At 37.4% G+C, this 25007-nt stretch overlaps 4 protein-coding genes and 1 long non-coding RNA gene across 6 annotated transcripts; 3 read left to right on the top strand and 2 right to left on the bottom strand.

The window, feature by feature from the left end:
- Positions 1-600: 600 nt before the first annotated feature.
- LOC147500584 (O-fucosyltransferase family protein) lies at positions 601-5188 on the top strand. Its single transcript, XM_086562168.1, has 8 exons — positions 601-976; positions 1055-1133; positions 1219-1289; positions 1399-1487; positions 2190-2316; positions 2442-2725; positions 3274-3403; positions 4262-5188. Exons 1-8 carry the CDS (start codon positions 791-793, stop codon positions 4874-4876), a joined length of 1581 nt encoding a protein of 526 aa, XP_086418294.1. The 5' UTR covers positions 601-790; the 3' UTR covers positions 4877-5188.
- Positions 5189-5335: 147 nt separating this feature from the next.
- Positions 5336-18914, top strand: LOC147500582 (O-fucosyltransferase 1-like). The gene is made up of 9 exons (XM_086562169.1): positions 5336-5652; positions 8060-8119; positions 8660-8973; positions 9720-9818; positions 9935-11362; positions 11438-11810; positions 11966-12862; positions 17001-17130; positions 17988-18914. Exons 7-9 carry the CDS (start codon positions 12840-12842, stop codon positions 18600-18602), a joined length of 768 nt encoding a protein of 255 aa, XP_086418295.1. The 5' UTR covers positions 5336-5652; positions 8060-8119; positions 8660-8973; positions 9720-9818; positions 9935-11362; positions 11438-11810; positions 11966-12839; the 3' UTR covers positions 18603-18914.
- On the bottom strand, positions 14719-16902 carry LOC147500583 (uncharacterized). Its single transcript, XM_086560896.1, has 5 exons — positions 16867-16902; positions 16601-16828; positions 16356-16454; positions 16150-16278; positions 14719-15240 (listed from the first exon to the last, which is right to left on the bottom strand). Exons 1-5 carry the CDS (start codon positions 16900-16902, stop codon positions 14971-14973), a joined length of 762 nt encoding a protein of 253 aa, XP_086417022.1. The 3' UTR covers positions 14719-14970.
- On the bottom strand, positions 18257-21954 carry LOC147500581 (uncharacterized). The gene is made up of 2 exons (XR_015196419.1): positions 21817-21954; positions 18257-21777 (listed from the first exon to the last, which is right to left on the bottom strand). It is a non-coding gene; the product is annotated as an uncharacterized LOC147500581 (long non-coding RNA).
- LOC147500580 (LEAF RUST 10 DISEASE-RESISTANCE LOCUS RECEPTOR-LIKE PROTEIN KINASE-like 2.5) lies at positions 21771-24373 on the top strand. 2 transcript variants are annotated; one of them, XM_086562166.1, is made up of 3 exons: positions 21771-22615; positions 22940-22981; positions 23072-24373. In XM_086562166.1, the coding sequence occupies exons 1-3, from the start codon at positions 21880-21882 to the stop codon at positions 24154-24156; spliced, it is 1863 nt and encodes a 620-aa protein (XP_086418292.1). In that variant the 5' UTR covers positions 21771-21879; the 3' UTR covers positions 24157-24373. The 2 variants fall into 2 exon arrangements, with proteins under 2 accessions (XP_086418292.1, XP_086418293.1); XM_086562167.1 differs by lacking the exon at positions 22940-22981.
- The last annotated feature ends 634 nt before the right edge of the window (positions 24374-25007 follow it).

Below are 25007 nucleotides of genomic sequence, written 5' to 3'. Positions count from 1 at the left end.
ACTAAATCTTCCTTGGTTTTTATTCCTAGCATAACTCGTTTTTAAGTGTAGTAAAAAACAAAAAATCACCATAAAAAAAAAAGTGTAGTAAAAAACAAATCAGAAAACATCAGTGCATAAAAGCGAGTGATTTTTTGCTCCTAGGTTCTTCTAATCCCTCCCAGGGAATTATCAGCTACACGTCTCATTTTTTCCAAAAAAAAAAAAGTAAATGTCTCTCATAAGTCATAACTAATAACTAGAAAAACAAAAAATAGGAATCAAAATATGAAAAACACAATGGATGGATTAAGAACAAATTAACAAGAAGATGATATTATTGTTATTAACATGTCTTTGCGGAAAGAAAATAATGAAAAAAAAATACACAAATTTTTATTGGTTTATTCTACTTTACATTTTATTTATTTATTTATTTTTATTATATTTTGAGAAACAACCTAGTAAAATTAGAAATTTTGAGGATTTTGCCGGTTGTAACTTCTTCTCATCATAGAAAAATGAGATTTGTATGGGGCTCAAAATTCTCTTGGAACGCTGAGAGCAAAAAAATCACTCAATAAAAGCGACAAATATAAAACACCACGTGTCAAAATTAAAGACCCAAAGGTAAAAAGAACACGTGGACAAAAACCGAACTGGTTCTTCATTTTTTCAGTCTCATCAACTTGATCACAGATTTCAGATCTGCAGTCAGCTGTTGTTTATAAACATACGAAAGAGATTACCGAATAAAAAAACTCTCGATTAAATTTGTTAAATCTCAAAACGCTGTTTGGTGTAAGTGACAATGATGGCGGGAAGAAGAGTAGCAACAAATAATAGAAATCATGGGAAACAAATGAACGGAGGTGGAATACAAGGAATGTTAAGTAGATTATCAATAGCTGTACTCGTTCTCATCATTTGTACTCTCTCTCTTTATTCAACCATCAAGGGCACTACTACTACCACTGACTCTCCCACTCGATCTCAGGTCACTTCTTCTTTCTTTCTTTTCCCTAATTAAATTTCTCAATTCTTTATTTATTATTAATTTTATGTTTAAAAGCAGATTAGTGTAGATCAACTTTGGGATACTGCTGCTTCTCATGGTTGGAGACCATCATCGGCTCCTCGTTCTGATTGGCAACGTATGTAATAACGTTTTCTTTTGGTTGATACTTTATGTAGTAGAAACTAGAAAGCAGTTTGTGATTATAGTTAATTTGTTTGCAGCTCCTCCAAGTGAGAGTAATGGTTATTTGCGTGTCCGTTGCAATGGTGGTTTGAATCAACAACGCACTGCGGTTTGTATTTGTTTGGCATTGGTTTTTTATTGGAATTATAGTTACTTTGAGTATCTTTCGTTGTGATGGTCGTACAAGTAGTTATACAATTATTTGTTGGATGTTGTAGATTTGTAATGCGGTCCTTGCTGCACGTATCATGAATGCCACACTTGTGTTGCCTGAGTTGGATGCAAACTCATTCTGGCATGACGATAGGTATTACTTTTTCATGCTCACACAACCATTGAGATGCCATCTCTTGTTAACTTGTTAAAATTATTAGATGTTTCATGGTTTCAGTATGCCCTTCATCATTTTAGTTTTTGTGAATTTGTTGATTGATTCTTAAATGTAAGTGTTGAACCTTGAAAGAGACCAGGGCTCTCATGGCATTGAACTCAACCTTGAAGGAGCCCACTGCAGAAAGATAATAGCCTTAATAATTTAAAATTTAAACAAAGTTGATCCCATTCTGCAATTACTAAACTGTAATTTTACTACCAGACAGTTGGGAACGTTTCCACTTAAACTCTTCCATTGAATCTGAGTTTATAATTGAGACCATACACCGTCATGTCAACTCACATTTACATGCCAACTTATGTGAAACAGAAATGTGTAAGGGATTATCAAGTGGATACTTTAAAGTTCTGAATTTTGTAAGCTACCATTAGTCCTCTTCAAGCAAGCCTTCCTATTTTGAGAAGTCTCTCCTTGAAACTTAAAAAATCTTCCATTCTAAGAGACGGAGGTACTCCTTTGCAATTTTATCAATTATATAATGGTCTCAGTCGACCGGATTCAGTGCATGTAGAATAGTGGTTTGTCGTCATTATTCATAATTTCATATATTCATCTTGTTGTATTGTGCAAGTGTATGTTATTTGATGCTTTCCCCCGTTTTTCATGTTCACTCAGTGGGTTTAAAGGTATTTATGACGTTGATCATTTCATCAAATCACTGAGATATGATGTGAGAATTGTGGAAAGCCTTCCTGAAATCCGCTCTAATGGGAAAACAAAAAAGAAAATGAAAGCTTATCAGGTGAGGCGAGATATTCGATGTGCAAAAACAACTGTATATATATATTCAATGTGATCATGGCCATATAAAGTTGCCTGCTAGATTTTGAGAATATTCTTGCTTCTTACTAAAATATTACATTACAGCTTCGCCCCCCTAGAGATGCTCCTGTCAGTTGGTACACAACAGATGCTTTAGAGAAGATGAAGGAACATGGTGCTATTTACCTTACACCGTTTTCACATCGTTTGGAAGAAGAGATTGATAACCCTGAATATCAAAGATTGAGATGTAGAGTGAACTATCATGCCCTGCGGTTTAAGCCACAAATTATGAAGTTAAGTAACCTGATAGTAAATAAACTCCGTTCACAGGGCCACTTCATGGCGATTCATCTTCGATTTGAGATGGATATGCTTGCATTTGCTGGGTAGGTACTTACATTACTATATTTTACTTTAATAGTGCATTTTGTGTCTTGAAAACTCCAAACTGTTGAGTGACAAAATGTTCCTCTCTTCGAGCAAAGAATTGTGAGAATGTTTCTTGATGGGAAAATGTATATAATCTAGTATTAAAATAAAAGATACACACACACACACACACACAAATATGCATATATGTATGTATATACATATGTTATGGGGAGGGGTGCACAAACATTGGCCTACTGGCTCAAACGCATAAGGTGAAATATCTCCAGTTGGCTTCACTCGTCAAGATGTTTATTGTGTGATCTAGATTACCTATTAATTCGTGCATATTACCAAGTAAACTATGTTGTATTGATTTTTACATGGATGACTCGTGTTCTTGATATTGAACATGGAAATAGATGTATATATGTGAAGATAGATGTGCAAAATAGATGTGAAGATTTCATAGTCCGTAATGGAAAATACATGTATATATGTGTAGAACCTTTCCTGTATGCATATCCATATCACATCCTGATGGTCTTTAATCTATGAACTACAGGTGCTTTGATATCTTTACACCCCAGGAACAGAAGATACTAAGGAAGTACAGGAAGGAAAACTTTGCTGAGAAATCACTTGTTTACAGTGAAAGGCGAGCTATTGGGAAATGCCCTTTAACTCCTGAAGAGGTGAATGCTTCTTGTTTATCTGACACCTGTAGTTCTTTTCTTATATTTCATTTAGTTGCATTGGCTTGAGATAGTAGAAATTGAAAAGGTATATTCCATCACCTACTCCACCCTAACACTGGGCTTATTAGATTATATCAAGGAAAAGAGGGAACAAAAGAAAAGAAAATAAAAAAGGGGGCCGCTTATATGTTGTTTTTTTGTCTTTCCCGTTGGATTTAAGGTCAGCAGTGCACTAGGAGGTATGAAACTAGGTGGGATGTCTTGTAGCATGAACCAAGTATGTTATTGTAGTTGGTAGGAGATGTCAAAGGTCTTGTCGTCAAGCAACATTGTCTCGTCCTGTTATGGCACAATCTTGATGCAACGTTGAGATTCGTATTTCTTGATGGAACATAGATTGGCTTTATTTTGGCCCAGCGTTAGTCGAGGATCTTTCGATTTAAAGAGCCAGATGTGCTCTTTACAAAATTAGCAGAAATGAGATTGATAACAGTACATAGCTTTGGGTAACCCGATCTGTTGACTTAAGTGGTCGATATCGTTCTTAGTAGACTTTATTGAATCATAATTTACCTTTTATCTGGTTTAACCAGGTCCTTTGAAATAAGTATTGTATGTGAAGGACAAAAAATGGTAGTTCGCATGCTTCATCAGCAACTGACAATGAAATGTTTTAAAAGTTCTAGTTCAAGTACAAATTTGCTATAATTGTTGATCCTTCCTTTTTATCTGTATTGCTATCATTACTTATTTTTGTTAATATTGAGAGATCCTTAATGTGTTTATTTTAAGAAGTTCGTATTCTATCGAAGCATAACAATAGTGTGATGACATGCTAAGTTAAATTATATGCAGGTGGGTCTCATCTTACGTGCCATGAATTTCGACAATTCAACTCGAATATACATTGCGGCTGGTGAACTCTTTGGTGGTGAACGCTTCATGAAGCCGTTCCGAACCCTATTTCCACATCTCGAAAATCACAGCACAGTAGGCCCTTCAGATGAGCTGGTTGAGAACACCCGGGGTTTATTGGGCTCTGCTGTTGATTACATGGTTTGCCTCCTAGCAGACATTTTTATGCCAACATATGATGGCCCTAGCAACTTTGCCAACAATGTTATGGGGCATCGTCTTTACTATGGCTTTCGCACCATAATTCAACCTGATAGGAAAGCTCTTGCTCCAATATTCATCGATAGGGAAAACGGTCGAACAGCTGGTTTTGAAGAAGCTGTTAGGCATGTCATGCAGAAAACACAGTTTGGTGGACCTCACAAGCGGGTAAGACCAGAGTCTGTCTTTACCAACTCATGGCCAGAGTGTTTCTGTCAAACATCACCACAGAATCCAGCGGATAAGTGCCCACCAGAGAATGTGGTAGAAGTTCTTAATAGCAAGATGCATGGTGAAGAAACTGATGGCAAGGAAACAGGTTCATTAAATCTGACTGATTCCACTGAAAAATAAGAAGCTTTGTCTCGATACAAAGATTGGTGGTCTTCTTTTTCTATATTGAGGCAGTTTTGTAAATTGGATGAGTGGATAGTGCTTCCTGAACGGGTTACAACTTTTCCGGGCGATTAATTTGTGACATTGTTGGATGTTGTGCGAGTGCAACGTCAGGGTGGTGGGTGATATACTGGGATTGCCGTTCAGCAGTGTGTAATATAAAAGGAAAAAAGGAACATTGTACCCTTCTGTAACCGATTCCCGTTGAAAGAATACAATCCTGTGTAGGCGTTAGTTGGAAAGGTGATACTGAGCTGTTGTGAACTTGGATTCTTTGTGTTTGACACTTGACAATGGTTACACGTAGATGGAGAAACTGTAATTGGGGTGAATCTTTGCGAGTCATCGCATAATTATATCCTAAAATCCAAAACTGAACGACTTCTATTACCATACTGGGCGAAGCAACTTCAGCCTAGTGCACCATGCAGGTTTACTTGAGATTGATTGAACACGTCTCACTACATGCACTTGCTAAAATTGTTGACTCGAATACAACTTATAAACTTTTCGAGATATAATCTACTGCTTTAAACTTGTATCAATAGTGGATTTGGATATCGTAAAAAAACCAGATTGTCCTCAACCACGAAAAAATGTCTCGTTACAATCCACACCGTGTGTTTCTAAAACTATTGAAACACAGTGTGGTGACACGACACAGTGAATAAAACTATTGAACGTATGGAACTGCAAAGTTTGCGGATAGAATTTGTCCAGAGCTGAGCTGGCACGTATGTTTCTAAATTCTTCCCCGCTTGCTCTCTTGTTTCAACTTTAATCCCGATTTTAACAACTTGTGTGTATTATTGTTCCTTCATTCTGGAGGGTGTTTTTTGGCATTCGTTATAGTAAATATATTATTGTCTCAACTCTCAGAGTGATTGGATTTTATATAGAAGAAAGAAGTTTTTTTAGTTGTGGAAATTGTATTAAAGCTGGCCATCCCGTAATCCACAACTCAACACCGATAAGTGTGTATTTCTATTACCTTGATTATAGTAGTCTACTAGAATTACTGCATAGCCGTGGGGAAGTGAGCGTAGCAAGGGTAGGAGATGAGAGGAGGAGGGAGATGAAGAGAAGGGACAAAGAGAGTGAGAGGAGGAAGATGAGAAGAGAAGCATAAGAAGAGAGAAGCTATAGGGGGGAGGGGGTGTGCACAGACAGACAGCAACCAAGAGTAATTGTACCCCTTCCAAAAAAAAAGCCAACTCAAGAACGTTCCCATACGCTCACTTGACTAATATACTGCGTGGCAGTGGGGAGTGAGCGGAGCTGCGGCGAAGAGAGAGAGTTGGGTGATCCGGGGGGAGAGAGAGAGACGGGTGAAAGAGAAAGGTATTTGGGCGAAAAAAAAATAAGAGAGAAGATGAGAACAGACAGACAGAAACCAACCAAGTTGGTTTTTGTCTCGCATAGCCCCCCTTCTCCCAAAATCGTTCGCTACGCTCACTCGACTAGAATCATCTTTTTGGTCGTTTCCTCCTCAAACTTCTCACAGGGTCCTTTTATATTGAAGTCTGGTTTAAGATGATTATATACTCACTGCGGAAAATATATCTCACTCATGTTCTCCACTTTTGCGTTAATGTTCTTTCTTCCCCCAATCATTTCAAACACCATCATTCCATAACTATAAACATCTGACTTGTGAGACACCCCTCCAAAGTTTCTGCAGTAGACATCAGGTGCAATGTAAACTATAGTTCCTCAAGCTCCATAACTTAAAACAATTAATAACTTGTTTGATAAGAATTAAGAAAATGGATAACTATGGATGTCTTGGTCTACAAAGGTATAAGTATTCAGAAGTCAAGAAGATGACCAATTCCTTCAAAGATACATTAGGCAAAGGAGGATATGGCTGCGTGTTCAAAGGACATCTCCGTGATGGCCGTTTAGTGGCAGTTAAGGTATTGAATGAGTCCAAGGGTAATGGAGAAGATTTTGTCAATGAAGTTGCTACAATTGGTAGGACTAACCTTTCAATGTGGTCAGCCTTCTTGGCTTTTGTACCGAGAAAGCCGAAAGAGTTAGTGTATGAGTTCATGCCGAATGGATCACTTGAAAGGTTTATTTACAAAGAGAAGGAATCAAGTTTCGCGCCTCTTTTGGGATCAGAAAAGATTTACCTAATAGCACTTGGCATAGCCACAGGTTTAGATTACCTGCATCGTGGTTGTAACACACACATTTTACATTTCGACATAAAACCTCACAATATCCTTCTAGACGAAGACTTTTGCCCAAAAATCTCCGACTTTGGTTGGGCTGGCCAAACTCCGTCCAACAAGAGATGTCAGTGTCGTGTCCATGGTTGGAGCTTGAGGAACTATAGTTTACATTGCACCTGATGTCTACTGCAGAAACTTTGGAGTGGTCTCACAAGTCAGATGTTTATAGTTATGGAATGATGGTGTTTGAAATGATTGGGGGAAGAAAAAACATTAACACAAAAGTGGAGAACATGAGTGAGATATATTTTCCGCAGTGAGTATATAATCATCTTAAATCAGACTTCAATATAGAAGGACCCTGTGAGAAGTTTGAGGAGGAAACGACCAAAAAGATGATTGTAGTGGCTCTTTGGTGCATACAAACACACCCAACGGATCGGCCTTCTATGACTAAGGTGGTAGAAATGTTAGAAGGAAGCAATGAAGAGTTGGAAATGCCTCCAAATCCTTTTCTTCATCCACCTTCGCAATCTTCTTCATCGTCATAAGAGTTACTCTACTACCGAATTTGAATTTGTGCTACGACACTGCTCTTTAAATTTATATAGGGAAGGGTCTCATTGTACTATTTTTCAGCAACTGTAAAAGATATTTTATAGCTCCTTTCTTCGACTGTTATCCTCCAATGGCATGATCGATCTTCAAGCTCCATATGACTCTTTGGTGTTACAGGGCTTTATTAAACTATCGAATGATCGCAATTTCTCTCAATGGCAATGTCAAACTTAGAAGTGTTATTTTTTTTGTTTTTTTTAGTTAAATAAGTATTAGATTATAAATTATTTCTTCTCAACCCTGTTTTTGAGGTACTTTTTGCAGCTTCCTGTGTTTGACATCTTTATCCCGATGGTTTTAACTTGACGCAAAGGAATATTTAGTTTACATTTTTGTATTTATACAGGTGTTTCTTGTTGCCACTGCAAAAGTGGAGAGTTCAGAGATAGAATCTGTCCACAGACGCGTATGTGATTAACTTCTTTCTCTCTTTACTGTCTTGTTCAACTTTAATCCGTAGATATTCAACAACTCATGTGTTTACAGCAATCTTATATTGTGTGTGTCCCATGTTCTGTTTATTTTATTAGTGGTCTCGTAGCTTGCATTGCCATTCTTAAATATTCATACTTTTACTAGCTATATTGTCATATAAGGGAGCTTTCCGTTTTCTTTTTCTTTTGTTCAATAGGTTTCAGTTGATAGAGTGGTGGATTTTGTTCTTTTGATTGTTGCCTTGGCAAACTAGTTTCAGTATTCAATTCAGTATGTTTATTTATAAAAGCTACTGACAATAAAACATTTTAAGTTCTAGTTCAAGACTTCAAATACTGAAATACATAGTTGCTACGATTGGTAGTCCCGCCTTTTTATCTGTATTGCTATCATTACTTATTTTTGTTAGTAGAGAGACATCCGCTGTGTTTGTTTTCAGAAGTTCGTATTCTACTGAAGCATAGCAAGAGTGTGCTTAATATGGCACTGGAACTTGTTAAATTATGTGCAGGTGGACCTCATCTTACGCTCCATAGATTTTGACAATTCAACCTGAATATGCGTTGCTGCTAGCGAACATTGAATTGCTTTCTCCTATGGGGATACTCAAGAGATGTCCATGGGGATGCAGAGGAATTTGCACTTGTCTCAAAGTGTGCTTCATTCCGTCTCCATGCAGAACGGGCATTTAAGTTCTCGAGAAACCAGATGCAAGATTCTCGAGAAGTGGCCTTGGGGTTAATGAAGGAACTGTCGCGCGTTCGTAGTCTACTAGCGAAATCTATTGATGGCTCTGATGGTCGTGCCATGGTTGAAGTGGCTCAGGTAGAAATAAATTTATTCATAAAAGTTTCTTTATTTATTTATTTTTATCTCGCTACCTTCCTTCCCTTTTGTCGTTCTTTTGAATTTCCCATCTTGTATATGCTGTTGCTAGGAAGTCTGAAAGAAACAAATGCGGTGTAGAATTCTCACTTAGTTGAAAATCTGAAAATCATTCTGTGCAGTTGTGCTATGTTTAGGCTAGATCATTAGAAGATACATAGCATGCTTTTATCTTTTCAATGACTTGACTACTTTAAATTCAAGTCTTGACTTCAATTAGGGAATTAAAGGAATTTTTTGTGATAAGTATGAATGATGGTATTGCTAACATGTCTCTGCAAAGTTAAACTTCAGTAAGAAACAATGTTCTATAATCAGTGAATATGTTGGAAAATAAATGTCAAGTGGAGGACTACGTAGTTTTTGATGTCTTGGTTTGTAGCATTCTGAATTTCTGATGGCTCATCTGTGTACGAGCTGACACAGATATCATTTTTCAGAGTTGTGTTGCTCTTCACCCTCTTCCTATATACTTGGAATTTTTTTATGGACAAGTCTATTGTAAGAGTTCCCTATAAATATTTGATTTATCCAGGAAAAGGATGAACTGAGATACCACTTAACGTACCATAATCATATGCACCATATGTCGAAGGATGTGTGTTATCTTAAGTACAGTTGTAGAAGTGCAGTAGCATTAGCTGAAAGTTGGCCTCAATTTTACCTTTTAGTAAATAACATTGCAGGTAAAAGTAGCATGCCAGAAGGCTTTAAGAGCAGAGGACTTGGCAAAGAGCTGTCTAAGGGAAATGAATGAAGAACTCAACATTCACTGTAAAGCCCCAGTAAGTCTATTGGCTCTCTCATTCTCTATACCTATGTTAAAGTGTTATTTTGTTGCCTCAGAATAGCTGGAACATTGTTGTGCTCGTTACTAACTGTTTCCTTTGGCTTCCACCAGTTCTTGCAGAGGGCCAAGAGTGAAGTTTGCTGATCCAAATGGACGAGAATTGCTAAGCAAATAGCTCGATCAACATATGGGACAAAATATGTTGGTGAAGTGCAATGATGGCGGGAAGAATAAGAGGAACAACAATTAATAGAAATCATCATGGGAAACAAATGAATGGAGGAGGATGGATGCAAGGAATGTTTGGTAGATTATCAATTGCTGTTCTTGTGATTTGTACTCTCTCTCTGTACTCCACCATCAAGGGCACTACTACAACTAGTAGCAACTCTTCCACTCGATCTGAGGTCACTTCTTTCTTTTCCTAATTAAATTTGTCACTTTTTTATTATATATTTATTATTAATTTGATGTTCAAAAGCAGATTAGTGTAGTTCAACTTTGGGATACTGCTGCTTTTCATGGTTGGAGATAGGGGTGACTTCGGATCGGATTAACCTCCTTCGGAATTTTTCTGAATTTTTTTCGGAACCTAATATGCTAGCCAAATGCTAGCCAAATCCGATCAAATTTTTTTTCGGATTCAAAATATATTTCCAATTTCGGAACTTTCGGAATAACTCCGAAATTTCGGAATACTTGGTAAATTTTCAAAGATCTCTTTACTTTCAATTATTTTTGGAATATCATACGCCAATGTTCATTGTAGGGAGAGAAAACTATGTCCACAACACCAATGTACCAACAACAATACGCACTTGTTTACTGAGAAAACCCATTTTCATTCAAACCAGTGATTCAAGAAAAAATGAGAAAAAGAACCTGCGACCACCAACGGCAAAGCGTTGCATTACGTTTGAGGTCTGGGTATTTGTAATGTTTCAATCTTTTTTCGTGTGTGGAAATTGAAGCGTGAAGTGTTTGCATGAATAATGGATTCTGGTCTTGGACTCTAAGTAGCTTTACATAGCATTCTATCTATTGGAATTTGACTTTTGGATTGGTCTGGAAGTCATTGTATGATTCAATGACATTTTTTTTCATATCATTATTGTTATGGCGATCGGTGTAATGACAGTGGAGTAGTCCAATTCAAGTGGGGAAGTAGCGGCTAGGTTATGTTTTTGTTTTGTTTTTGGAAGTAAAAAACTAGAAAATGAATGAACGGTCGAGATCTAATCAAGTGGATAGTGAGAGAAGTACATATTTTCGGAATAAATTGGCAATAATATCGGAAATTTCAGATCGGCTATATATCGGAACTTTCGGATCGGATATCGGATCGGATCGGTTTTTAGAGTTATATCCGAATCCGATCCAATTTTTTTTCGGAATTTTCGAAAATCGGAAAATCAGCCCATGAAAACTACACCCAGAGCCAGACCAATTTTGGGTCGGATTTCGGAAAAATCGGAAATTCGGCAAAAAGAGACACCCCTAGTTGGAGACCATCATCTGCTCCTCGCTCTGACTGGCCACGTATGTAACCTTTTCTTTTGGTTGACACATTATGTACTAGAAAGCAGTTTGTGATTATAGTTAATTTGTTTGCAGCTCCTCCAAATGAGACCAATGGTTATTTGCGTGTCCGTTGCAACGGTGGTTTGAATCAACAATGTAGTGCGGTTTGTATTTGTGTCATTGGTTTCTTCTCGGAATTTTAGTATTAAGCTAATCATTGATAATTAAAAATGAGCAGGCTAGCTGTTCAGCATTAGGTTACATGAATGTCTGTACTTTTTTGTTAACTGCTGAAATGTATCTTAGTCACTTTGACTATCTTTCATTGTGTTGGTCGTACAATTATTTGTTGGATGATGCAGATTTGTAATGCGGTTCTCACTTCTCACTGCACGAATCATGAACGCCACACTTGTGTTGCACTGTTGCCCGAGTTGGATGCAAACTCATTCTGGCATGACTATAGGTATTACTTTCTCATGCTCACACAACCATTGAGATGGCATCTCTTGTTAATTGTTAAAAGTATTAGATATTTCATGGTTTCAGTATGCCCTTCATCATTTTAGTTTTTGTGAATTTGTTGATTGATTCTCAAATGTAAGTGTTGAACCTTGAAAGAGACCTGGGCACTCGAGGCAATCAATTCAATCTTGAAGGAGCCTACTGCAGAAAGATAGTAGTCTTAATGATTTGAAATTTATACAAAGTTGATCCCATTCTACAACTACTAAACTGTAAGTTTACTACCATACACCGACATGTCAACTCACATTTACATGCCAACTTGGTGAAACAGAAATGTGTAACGGATTATCAAGTGCTTACTTTAAATTTCTGAATTGTGTAAGCTACCATTAGTCCTCTTCAAGCGAGCCTTTGTATTTTGATAAATCTCTCCTTGAAACTTAAAAAATCTTCCATTCTAAGAGACGGAGGTACTCCTTTGCAGTTTTGTGAGGTTTATGATATCAATAATATAATGGTCTCAGTCTACCTGATTCAGTGCATGTAGAATAGTGGTTTGTTGTCAGTGGGTTTAAAGGTATTTATGACGTTGAACATTTCATCAAATCACTGAGATATGATGTGAGAATTGTGGATAGCCTTCCTGAAATCCCTCTCAAATGGGAAAACAGAAAAGAAAATGAAAGCTTATCAGGTGAGACGAGATATTCGATGTACAAATATATATATATATATATATACAGCCCGGCTCCTAAAAGGACCTTACACCGTTTTCACATTGTTTGGAAGAAGATATTCAAGACACAACAGATGCTTTAGAGAAGATGAAGGAACATGGTGCTATTTACCTTACACCGTTTTCACATCGTTTGGAAGAAGAGATTGATAACCCTGAATATCAAAGATTGAGATGTAGAGTGAACTATCATGCTCTGCTGTTTAAGCCACAAATTATGAAGTTAAGTAACCTGATAGTAAATAAACTCCTTCACAGGGCCACTTCATAGCAATTCATCTTCGATTCGAGATGGATATGCTTGCATTTGCTGGGTAGGTACTTATGTGAAATATATTTTACTTTGATACTGCATTTTGTGTCTTGAAAATTCCAAACTGTTGAGTAACAAAATGGTCCTTTCTTTGAGCAAAGAATTGCTATACTGAGTGAGAATGTTTCTTGCTGGGAAAATGTATATAATCTAGTCTAAAATAAAAGATATATACACACACACACTCACACACATATATACATATATGTATGTATATGTATATGGGGAGGGGTGCACAATCATTGGCCTACTGGCTCAAACGCATAAGGTGAAATATCTCCAGTTGGCTTCACTCGTCAAGATGTTTATTGTGTGGTCTAGTGTACCTATTAATTCGTCCATATTACCATGTAAACTATGTTGTATTGATTTTTACATGGATGACACTTGTTCTTGATATTGAACGTGGTAATGGGGCAAGTAACACAAAATAAGTGATGTGAAGATTTCATAGTCCGTAATGGGATATACATGTATATATGTGTAGAGCCTTTCCTATATGGCTGTATGCATATCCATTTCACATCCTGACGGTCTTTAAGCTATGAACTACAGGTGCTTTGATATCTTTACGCCTCAGGCACAGAAGATACTAAGGAAGTACAGGAAGGAAAACTTTGCTGAGATATCACTTGTTTACAGTTAAAGACAAGCTATTGGGAAATGCCCTTTAACTCCTGAAGAGGTGAATGCTTCTTGTTTATCTGACAGCTGTAGTTCTTTTCTTATATTATCATTTAGTTACATTGGCTTGAGATAGTAGAAATTGAAAAGGTATATTCTATCACCTACTCCACCCTAACACTGGGCTTATGAGATTTTTATCAAGGAAAAGAGGGAACAAAAGAAAATAAAATAAAAAAGGGAGCCGCTTATATGTTGTTTTTTGTCTTTCCCGTTGGATTTAAGGTCAGCAGTGTACTAGGAGGTACGAAACTAGGTAGGATGTCTTGTGGCATGAACTAATTATGTCATTGTAGTTGGTAGGAGATGTCAAAGTTCTTGTCGTCAAGCAACATTTTCTCGTCCTGTTATGTCATAATCTAAATGTAGTAGGAGCTGTAAAAGTTCTTATCTTAGAAAGAAGTCAGGAAGTTCCAGTCAGGCGTGAATGATGCAACATTCCTCTTGTCTCTGCTCTATTCCTAAAATTCCTTGAAAATACTGGAGTTGTTATGATGTTGAGGTTTTAATTTCTTGATAGAACATACTTTGGCTTTATTTGGTCCAGCATTAGTCGAGGATCTGTCAATTTGAAGAGCCAGATGTGCTCTTTACAGAATTAGCAGAAATGAGATTGATAACAGTACATAGCTTTGGGTAACCCAATCTGTCAACTTAAGCGGTCGATATAGTTCTTAGTAGACTTTATTGAACCATAATGTACCTTTTATCTGGTTTAACTGTCCTTTGAAGTAAGTATTGTATGTGAAGGACAAAAAATGGTGGTTAGCACACTTCATCAGCAACTGACAATGAAACATTTTAACTTTTAAGTTCTAGTTCAAGACTTAAGTACATATTTGATATAATTGTTGATCCTGCCTTTTTATCTGAAATACTATCATTACTTATTTTTGTTAATAATGAGAGATCCTTAATGTGTTTCTTTTCAGAAGTTCGTATTCTATCGAAGCATAGCAATATCGTGATGACATGTTAAGTTAAATTATATGCAGGTGGGTGTCATCTTAAGTGCCATTAATTTTGACAATTCAACCCGAATATACATTGTGGCTGGCAAACTCTTTGGTGGCCAACGCTTCATGAAGCCGTTCCAAACCCTATTTCCACATCTCGAAAATCACAGCACAGTAGGCCCTTCAGATGAGCTGGTTGAGAACACCCGGGTTTATTGGGCTCTGCTGTTGATTACATGGTTTGCCTCCTAGCAGACATTTTCATGCCAACATATGATGGCCCTAGCAACTTTGCCAACAATGTTATGTGGCATCATCTATACTATGGCTTTCACACCATAATTCAACCTGATAGGCAACCTCTTGCTCCAATATTCATCGACAGGGAAAACCATCGAACCACTGGTTTTGAAGAAGCTGTTAGGCGTGTCATGCAGAAAACACAAGCGAGTAAGACCAGAGTCTGTCTTTACCAACTCATGGCCAGAGTGTTTCTGCTAAACATCACCACAGAATCCAGCGGATAAGTGCCACCAGAGAATGTGGTAGAAGTTCTTAATAGCAAAATGCACGGTGAAGAAACTGATGGCAAGAAAACAAGTTCATTAAATAGCTGCGACATCTTTGTAATTGTAGAACGGATACCAACAACACTGTTGTCAAGCTGCTGGCAGAAGTGGTCCCGGAATCCACTTAACAACTCGACAAAACAAAAAAATGTGTCTGCCTCTGCAGAGGCCTGCATATCAACCATGAAAAGCAGTAAGGAACGAATCGAGAGTCAAGACTGACTAAAGAATAAGGGCCCCCAAAAAATAATAATCAGATATGGTTTACCTCCTCTAGTGCCAAGTTACAAGAGTATGAAAGAATGATTACCATATATATGTTACTTATTATCATTTTTAACTTTTGTCAACTTGGAGGATCCAAATGTAGAAATTGTAAACAAAGAAACAACATATTAACTCATAATGCCTCTAATTTGAAACTTGAACGATAAGGGAGTTAAGTTCGAGTATCATAGAAAAGGAAAGGTAACCAAGCTGACTCAGCTCGATACTGCCTTAATTGCAACTTAAGTCTTGAGTATGCCATCTCCAATAACGAGAACCTTAAAGAAGAAACCCTTAATTGAGATCTCAGTGAAAAGGATTACTCATATTAGACTCCCAAGGATTGGGAATGGATAATTGGTGAAAAATGACAACTCAGCCAGTTTTTGACTTCAACCGCAATCAATTTGTGTCATTATGATATCACCCATTAACTGGATCTTACTTCCGAAACTTGACAATTATTTGTTCACTTCTTAAGTTCTTAACCCTTCCACCACTTGGCTCTAAACGACTACTTGACCACAGTTTTACCTCGGGCAGGACTACAGGATATAAAAAACAGTGCTCAACATTTTTAGAATAAAAAAAAAAAATTGTCTCTATTTATGATTCTAAGGTTCTTTATTCACTCAATCCAACAAAACTTTAGAGTTGAGACATAAAAGAAGATGTCAATTGACATGACCCCTCTTTGCTTTCTTATTAGACAACAATCACAACAAAATTAGTGTGTAAAACAGAAAGAATGAATGAGACATGTCCAAGAAGGGCACAGTCCGAAGTGAGATTTAAGAATCACTAATTCTTACAGCATTTTCCTCGTCAGGGTCATTCCTGAATACATAGAACAGTGGTGCCAAAACTTCATTCATTCCTTGAACATATCTTATACCAGGGTTCAGCTTTGCAAATATTATCAATATCCGTCTCAAAGCCTCCTGCAAATAAAAGAAAAACCAACTGCTTTAGGTCATTGAGCCTATCTCTTGCCTAAGCCCAAATAACAAGGGCCCACCTGATTAGATTTTGCAAAGGATGAATCCCCAGAGAAGAAATGCAAGTCAGGATGAGTGCGCTTTACATCACGGTCAATCTGCTCGATGATTTCTGTGTCCTGCAATATGTGATTTCCGATTATATGAAACTCTCTGTGTCCACATTTTAACCTTTCATTACACCTGTACCGAATTTAAAAACTATCTGAATTCATTACGTATAAAATCTGGGACTATGAGTTACCATGGCCTTTGATATAAGTACCTGGAAGAACTGATTCCAAATGCTGGTCTTTCCAAGGCTCAAAGGGTGTTCCCCCTGTGGAATTTCAGATCGTGGTAGCAGGCCTTTGTCTTCCAATTTTGATTCATCGGTTTCAAGTCTGGTAGATGTCTCCAACTTCCTTGTGATTTCTGACTGACTAGCCACAAAAACATTTAGAAATCCAAAACTCTCTATAGACACAAAAGAAAACGGGCACAAAAGGGACACCTATGGATACAAATAGTTTTTCAACCTAATTAGGACACCAATAAGTAACAAAGAAAAATATGTCTGTAGGTCATCTATCAAAATCCCCTCTCAAAGTTGTAATTGCAACCTCATTGTTTGAGGCAAGATATTAAAATTGTACAGCTGACGGTCTTTGATCTATGAACTACAGGTGCTTTGATATCTTTACGCCTCAGGAACAGAAGACACTAAGGAAGTACAGGAAGGAAAATTTTGCTGAGAAATCACTTGTTTACAGTGAAAGACGGGCTATTGGGAAATGCCCTTTAACTCCTGAAGAGGTGAATGCTTCTTGTTTATCTGACACCTGTAGTTCTTTTCTTATATTTCATTTAGTTGCATTGGCATGAGATAGTAGAAATTGAAAAGGTATATTCTATCACCTACTCCACCCTAACACTGGGCTTATTAGATTATATCAAGGAAAAGAGGGAACAAAAGAAAAGAAAATAAAAAAGGGGGCTGCTTATATGTTGTTTTTTTGTCTTTCCCGTTGGATTTAAGGTCAGCAGTGTACTAGGAGGTACGAAACTAGGTGGGATGTCTTGTAGCATGAACCAAGTATGTTATTGTAGTTGGTAGGAGATGTCAAAGTTCTTGTCGTCAAGCAACATTGTCTCGTCCTGTTATGGCACAATATTGATGCAACGTTGAGTTTCATATTTCTTGATGGAACATAGATTGGCTTTATTTGGTCCAGCATTAGTCGAGGATCTTTTGATTTGAAGAGCCAGATGTGCTCTTTACAAAATTAGAAGAAATGAGATTGATAACAGTACATAGCTTTGGGTAACCCGATCTGTTGACTTAAGTGGTCGATATCGTTCTTAGTAGACTTTATTGAATCATAATTTACCTTTTATCTGGTTTAACCAGGTCCTTTGAAATAAGTATTGTATGTGAAGGACAAAAAATGGTAGTTCGCATGCTTCATCAGCAATTGACAATGAAATGTTTTAAAAGTTCTAGTTCAAGTACAAATTTGCTATAATTGTTGATCCTGCCTTTTTATCTGTATTGCTATCGTTACTTATTTTTGTTAATACTGAGAGATCCTTAATGTGTTTCTTTTAAGAAGTTCGTATTCTATCGAAGCATAACAATAGTGTGATGACATGCTAAGTTAAATTATATGCAGGTGGGTCTCATCTTACGCGCCATGAATTTCGACAATTCAACTCGAATATACATTGCGGCTGGTGAACTCTTTGGTGGTGAACGCTTCATGAAGCCGTTCCGAACCCTATTTCCACATCTCGAAAATCACAGCACAGTAGGCCCTTCAGATGAGCTGGTTGAGAACACCCGGGGTTTATTGGGCTCTGCTGTTGATTACATGGTTTGCCTCCTAGCAGACATTTTCATGCCAACATATGATGGCCCTAGCAACTTTGCCAACAATGTTATGGGGCATCGTCTTTACTATGGCTTTCGCACCATAATTCAACCTGATAGGAAAGCTCTTGCTCCAATATTCATCGATAGAGAAAACGGTCGAACAGCTGGTTTTGAAGAAGCTGTTAGGCATGTCATGCAGAAAACACAGTTTGGTGGACCTCACAAGCGGGTAAGACCAGAGTCTGTCTTTACCAACTCATGGCCAGAGTGTTTCTGTCAAACATCACCACAGAATCCAGCGGATAAGTGCCCACCAGAGAATGTGGTAGAAGTTCTTAATAGCAAGATGCACGGTGAAGAAACTGATGGCAAGGAAACAGGTTCATTAAATCTGACTGATTCCACTGAAAAATAAGAAGCTTTGTCTCGATACAATGATTGGTGGTCTTCTTTTTCTATATTGAGGCAGTTTTGTAAATTGGATGAGTGGATAGTGCTTCCTGAACGGGTTACAACTTTTCCGGGCGATTAATTTGTGACATTGTTGGATGTTGTGCGAGTGCAACGTCAGGGTGGTGGGTGATATACTGGGATTGCCGTTCAGCAGTGTGTAATATAAAAGGAAAAAAGGAACATTGTACCCTTCTGTAACCGATTCCCGTTGAAAGAATACAATCCTGTGTAGGCGTTAGTTGGAAAGGTGATACTGAGCTGTTGTGAACTTGGATTCTTTGTGTTTGACAATTGACAATGGTTACACGCAGATGGAGAAACTGTAATTGGGGTGAATCTTTGCGAGTCATCACATAATTATATCCTAAAATCCAAAACTGAACGACTTCTATTACCATACTGGGCGAAGCAACTTCAGCGTAGTGCGCCATGCAGGTTTACTTGAGATTGATTGAACACGTCTCACTACATGCACTTGCTAAAATTGTAGACTCGAATACAACTTATAAACTTTTCGAGACATAATCTACAGCTTTAAACTTGTATCAATAGTGGATTTGAATATCGTAAAAAAACCAGATTGTCCTCAACCACGAAAAAATGTCTCGTTACAATCCGCAACGCGTGTAATAGTTTTCTAAAACTATTGAACGTATGGAACTGCAAAGTTTGCGGATAGAATTTGTCCAGAGCTGAGCTGGCACGTATGTTTCTAAATTCTTCCCCGCTTACTCTCTTGTTTCAACTTTATACTTAGATCTAATCCCGATTTTAACTTTATACTTGTGTGTATCCATAAACTATTACCCTGTTCCGATTATTTTGTTCCTTCATTCTGGAGGGTGTTTTTTGGCATTTGTTATAGTAAATATATTATTGTCTCAACTCTCAGAGTGATTGGATTTCATATAGAAGAAAGAAGTTTTTTTAGTTGTGGAAATTGTATTAAAGCTGGCCATCCCGTAATCCACAACTCAACACCGATATATAAGTGTGTATTTCTATTCCTAAAACTCTCAGAGTGATGCAACGTTCCTCTTGTCTCTGCTCTATTCCTAAAACTCCTTGAAAATACTGGAGTTGTTATGACGTTGAGGTTTTAATTTCTTGATAGAACATACTTTGGCTTTATTTGGTCCAGCATTAGTCGAGGATCTGTCAGATGTGCTCTTTGCAGAATTAGCAGAAATGAGATTGATAACAGTACATAGCTTTGGGTAACCCAATCTGTCGACTTAAGCGGTCGATATAGTTCTTAGTAGACTTTATTGAACCATAATGTACCTTTTATGTGGTTTAACCAGGTCCTTTGAAGTAAGTATTGTATGTGAAGGACAAAAAATGGTGGTTAGCACACTTCATCAGCAACTGACAATGAAACGTTTTAACTTTTAAGTTCTAGTTCAAGACTTAAGTACATATTTGCTATAATTGTTGATCCTGCCTTTTTATCTGAAATACGTACTATCATTACTTATTTTTGTTAATAATGAGAGATCCTTAATGTGTTTCTTTTCAGAAGTTCGTATTCTATCGAAGCATAGCAATATTGTGATGACATGTTAAGTTAAATTATATGCAGGTGGGTGTCATCTTAAGTGCCATGAATTTTGACAATTCAACCCGAATATACATTGTGGCTGGCAAACTCTTTGGTGGCCGACGCTTAATGAAGCCGTTCCAAACCCTATTTCCACATCTCGAAAATCACAGCACAGTAGGCCCTTCAGATGAGCTGGTTGAGAACACCCGGGGTTTATTGGGCTCTGCTGTTGATTACATGGTTTGCCGCCTAGCAGACATTTTCATGCCAACATATGATGGCCCTAGCAACTTTGCCAACAATGTTATGTGGCATCATCTATACTATGGCTTTCACACCATAATTCAACCTGATAGGAAAGCTCTTGCTCCAATAATCATCGACAGGGAAAACCATCGAACCACTGGTTTTGAAGAAGCACTGGTTAGGCGTGTCATGCAGAAAACACAAGCGAGTAAGACCAGAGTCTGTCTTTACCAACTCATGGCCAGAGTGTTTCTGCTAAACATCACCACAGAATCCAGCGGATAAGTGCCCACCAGAGAATGTGGTTGGAGTTCTTAATAGCAAGATGCACGGTGAAGAAACTGATGGCAAGGAAACAAATTCATTAAACCTGACAGTTCTGACTGATTCCACTGCAAAATAAGAAGCTTTGTCTCTATACAAAGATTGGTGGTTATTCTTTTTCTATATTGAGACAGTTTTGTAAATTGGATGAGTGGATAGCGCTTCCTGAATGGGTTTCACCTTTTCTGCGATTCGTTTGTGACAGTGTTGGATGTTGCGCGAGTGCAAGGCCAGGCGGTGGGTGATATACTGGGATTGGCATTCAGCAGTCTGTAATATAAAAGGAAAGAAGGAACATTGTAGTATTCTACCCTTTTGTAACCGATTCATGTTGAAAGAATACAATCCTGTGTAGGTGTTAGCCACTTGGTTGTAAAGGTGATACTGAGCTGTTGTGAACTTGGATTCTTTGTGTTTGACAATTGACAATGGTTACATGCAAATGGTGAAACTGTAATTGGGTTGAATCTTTGTGCATCATCGCATAATTAAAATTGGCTCCGGAGCTACCGAGATATTCTTAGGGGTGAGGGTCCGCAGACTGTTGGATGTATGATCCAATGGTATGAAAATCAAGAACAACAAGAATGAGAGAGAAAATGAGATAATATTGTATTTCTAGACCGTTGGATTACACATCCGATCACACACATCCAAACATCTAAAGGTCGGAGACCTCATCCCTATCCCTATGAGGACATTCTCGGGTAGACAACCTCATTAAAATTGCTTATCTTGGTCGTTTAGGGTAAAGTCAAGTCATTACAAATTCCTAAAATCCACAACTGATCGACTTATTATTCTTTTTAGATAAGAGGAAACAACGACTTATTATTCCCAAGCTGGGCAAACTGAAAGTAACTCTCAAGAAAAGCAGACTCAATACAACTTAGAATTGTAGACTCAATACAACTTGGTCTCATCCTGTAGGTGCAAAGTCAGGTGAACCTAAAACAATTATTACCACACATATTATGTGGAATTGAATGGCAGAAGACTTGATGAAGTCGTCTATGGAGATGAGCTCTATTATTTAAAATCTTGTCCCTGTTGTTCCACTGACCTGCTCAAGAGTTGTAAACAGATCAGAAGTATAGTATGTGTGTGTGAGATTGGAGTTGTCATAATGTTTCAATTGCTTCAGTTCCTCACTTTCGTCCTAGTTCTCATCGGCCTCAATGGAATTCTTCTAGTCACTTCCGAGAATTGTACAGCCGATTATCCTGTTGGATACCCGTTTCGACTTAATTCAGGTGACCAGTTTGTGAGAAATGACGGGTTTATCTATCACGGGTTTACTTTCAATGATGAAGGATATCCAGGATTAGTGATAAAATGTTTAGACTCCCGTCCGGTCATTAATATCTCCAACCACCACTATCTTGTGCGAGAGATAGATTACAGTAAGAAGTTTGTAAGAATAGTGGACGTGGATATAGTAGACCAAGATTGTCCTCAACCACGAAGAAATTTCTCGTTACAATCCACACCGTACTTGCGCTACTTCGATGAATATACCAGTGCTATTGTTTTCTACAATTGCACCAACAATACCCAAAATGTCGAGCAGCTTCTTCCTTGTCTAGACATATACAACAACAACCACACAAATGAACGTTCTTATGCTTTCACTGAAGGTAACATTCCAATAGGATTTGACGGGTACAAAACCTGTTCGGAGAGTGTAGTGGCAACGTTTAGTAACGCGGCACCAAACTTAACACAGGAATTAAAACTAGGGTTTAAGCTCAACTGGTCTGCGCCTACTAATGAATGTAAGGACTGCGAGAAATCAGGAGGTTTTTGCCAGTTTAATAGTACAAGTTTTCGTAGTTGCATCTTCGATTTTGTTCCTGATAGAGGTATGTTTCTAATTTCTAATTTCTAATCCTTACAAATAAATGAATAATCATCTTTTCTTAATTCTACACTATTATCAAACAAGTAATTCATTCTTTTAAGTAATTATCCATATTGTTTATAAGTGATTCTAACGCGAATTTAGCATGAAAAATCATTTCGATGACAGTTCAAATATCGTTGGTATTAGAAATTGAGATAGAGCTTGTAATGCACTCGGAATTCTAAGAGAAAAAAGAACAACAAAATTATTGTACGATTCAATAAAATGAGCTTGTGACTATGGTCATGCCATGTGCTAAGATAACCACATGTTTGAATTGCAGGCAATATGGCAATCCAGATAATAATTATTATTGGTGTTCTTGGTGAGCTTACTATATACTATATATCATGTATCGGCTCTTTATAAAAACATTTGCAGTTTTTTAATATAAAAGCTTTCTCTTTGTTTACAGGTTTACCCTCTGGAGTAGTTCTTACAATCTTATTGGTTCATTACAGGAAGATAATTTTCTCATTTGTCTCTCGTTGCTGGAATAAAAAGGAGACTTCAACAAATGTGGAAGTGTTCTTGGAGAACTATGGATGTCTTGGTCTACAAAGGTACAAGTATTCAGAAGTCAAGAAAATGACCAATTCCTTTAAAGATACATTAGGCAAAGGAGGATATGGCTGCGTGTTCAAAGGACAGCTTCGTGATGGCCGTTTAGTGGCAGTGAAGGTATTGAATGAGTCAAAGGGTAATGGAGAAGATTTTGTCAATGAAGTTGCTACCATTGGCAAGACTAACCATGTCAATGTGGTCAGCCTTCTCGGCTTTTGTACCGAGAGAGCCAAAAGAGCTCTTGTGTATGAGTTCATGCCGAATGGATCACTTGAAATGTTTATTTACAAAGAGAAGGAATCAAGCTTAACGCTTCCTTTGGGATCGGAAAAGCTTTACCTAATAGCACTTGGCATTGCCAGAGGTTTGGAGTACTTGCATCGTGGTTGTAACACTCGCATTTTACATTTCGACATAAAACCTCACAATATCCTTCTAGACGAAGACTTCTGCCCAAAAATCTCTGACTTTGGGATGGCCAAACTCTGTCCAACAAGAGATGTCAGTGTCGTGTCCATGGTTGGAGCTCGAGGAACTATAGGTTACATTGCACCTGAAGTCTATTGCAGAAACTTTGGAGGGGTGTCTCACAAGTCAGATGTTTATAGTTATGGAATGATGGCGTTTGAAATGATTGGAGGAAGAAAAAACATTAACACAAGAGTGGAGAACATGAGTGAGATATATTTTCCGCAGTGGGTATATAATCATCTTAAACCAGACTTTACTATAGAAGGATCCTGTGAGATGTTTGAGGAAACGACCAAAAAGATGATTGTAGTGGCACTTTGGTGCATACAAACACACCCAGCAGATCGGCCTTCTATGACTAAGGTGGTAGAGATGTTAGAAGGAAACATTGAAGAGTTGGATATGCCTCCAAGTCCTTTTCTTCATCCACCTTCACAATCTTCTTATTCATTATTAGAAGAGTAACTCTACCACCGAATTTGGATTTGTGCTACGACACTGCTTTTTAAATTTATATAGGGAAGGGTCTCATTGTAATATTTTTCAGCAACTGTAAAAGATATTTTATACTTCCTTTCTTCGACTGTTATCCTCCAATGGCATGATCGATCTTCAAGCTCCATATGACTCTTTGGTGTTACAGGGTTTTATTAAACTATCGAATGATCGCAATTTCTCTCAATGTCAATGTCAAACTTAGAAGTGTTCTTTTTTTTGTTTTTTATTTTTGTTCTTTTTGCTTAAATTAGTTTATAAATTATTTTTTCTCAACCCTGTTTTTGAGGTAATTTTTGCAGGTTCTTGTGTTTGAGATCTTTAGCCCGATGGCTTTAACATGATTCAAAGGAATATTTTCTTTACATTTTTGTATTTCTACGTGTGTTTCTCGTTGCTACTGCAAAAGTGGACATTTCAGAGATAGAATCTGTCCACAGACTCGTATGTGTTTACAACTTTAATCCATAGATATTCAACAACTTATGTGTTTACAACAATCTTATATCATGTGTTACCCCTGTTCTTATTATTTTATTCGCAGTCTCGTTGCTTGCATTGCGATTCTCAAATATTCATACGTCTACTAGCTATATTGTCATAGAAGGGAGCTTTCCCTTTTTTATTCTTATTTTTCAATAGATTGATTTCAGCGGATAGAGTGGTGGATTTTTTTTCTTTTGATTGTTACTTAGGCGAACTAGTTTCAGTATTCAATTCAGTGTGTTTAATTATAAAAGCAACAAACAATAAAACGTTTTAAGTTCTAGTTCAAGACTTCAAATACTGAAATACATATTTCTGCCCAAAAATTTGCTTTC

Source organism: Coptis chinensis, chromosome 5, assembly GCF_015680905.1.
Source record: "Coptis chinensis isolate HL-2020 chromosome 5, ASM1568090v1, whole genome shotgun sequence".
Classification (NCBI taxonomy): domain Eukaryota; kingdom Viridiplantae; phylum Streptophyta; class Magnoliopsida; order Ranunculales; family Ranunculaceae; genus Coptis; species Coptis chinensis.
This window is presented reverse-complemented; position numbering and strand designations above follow the sequence as displayed.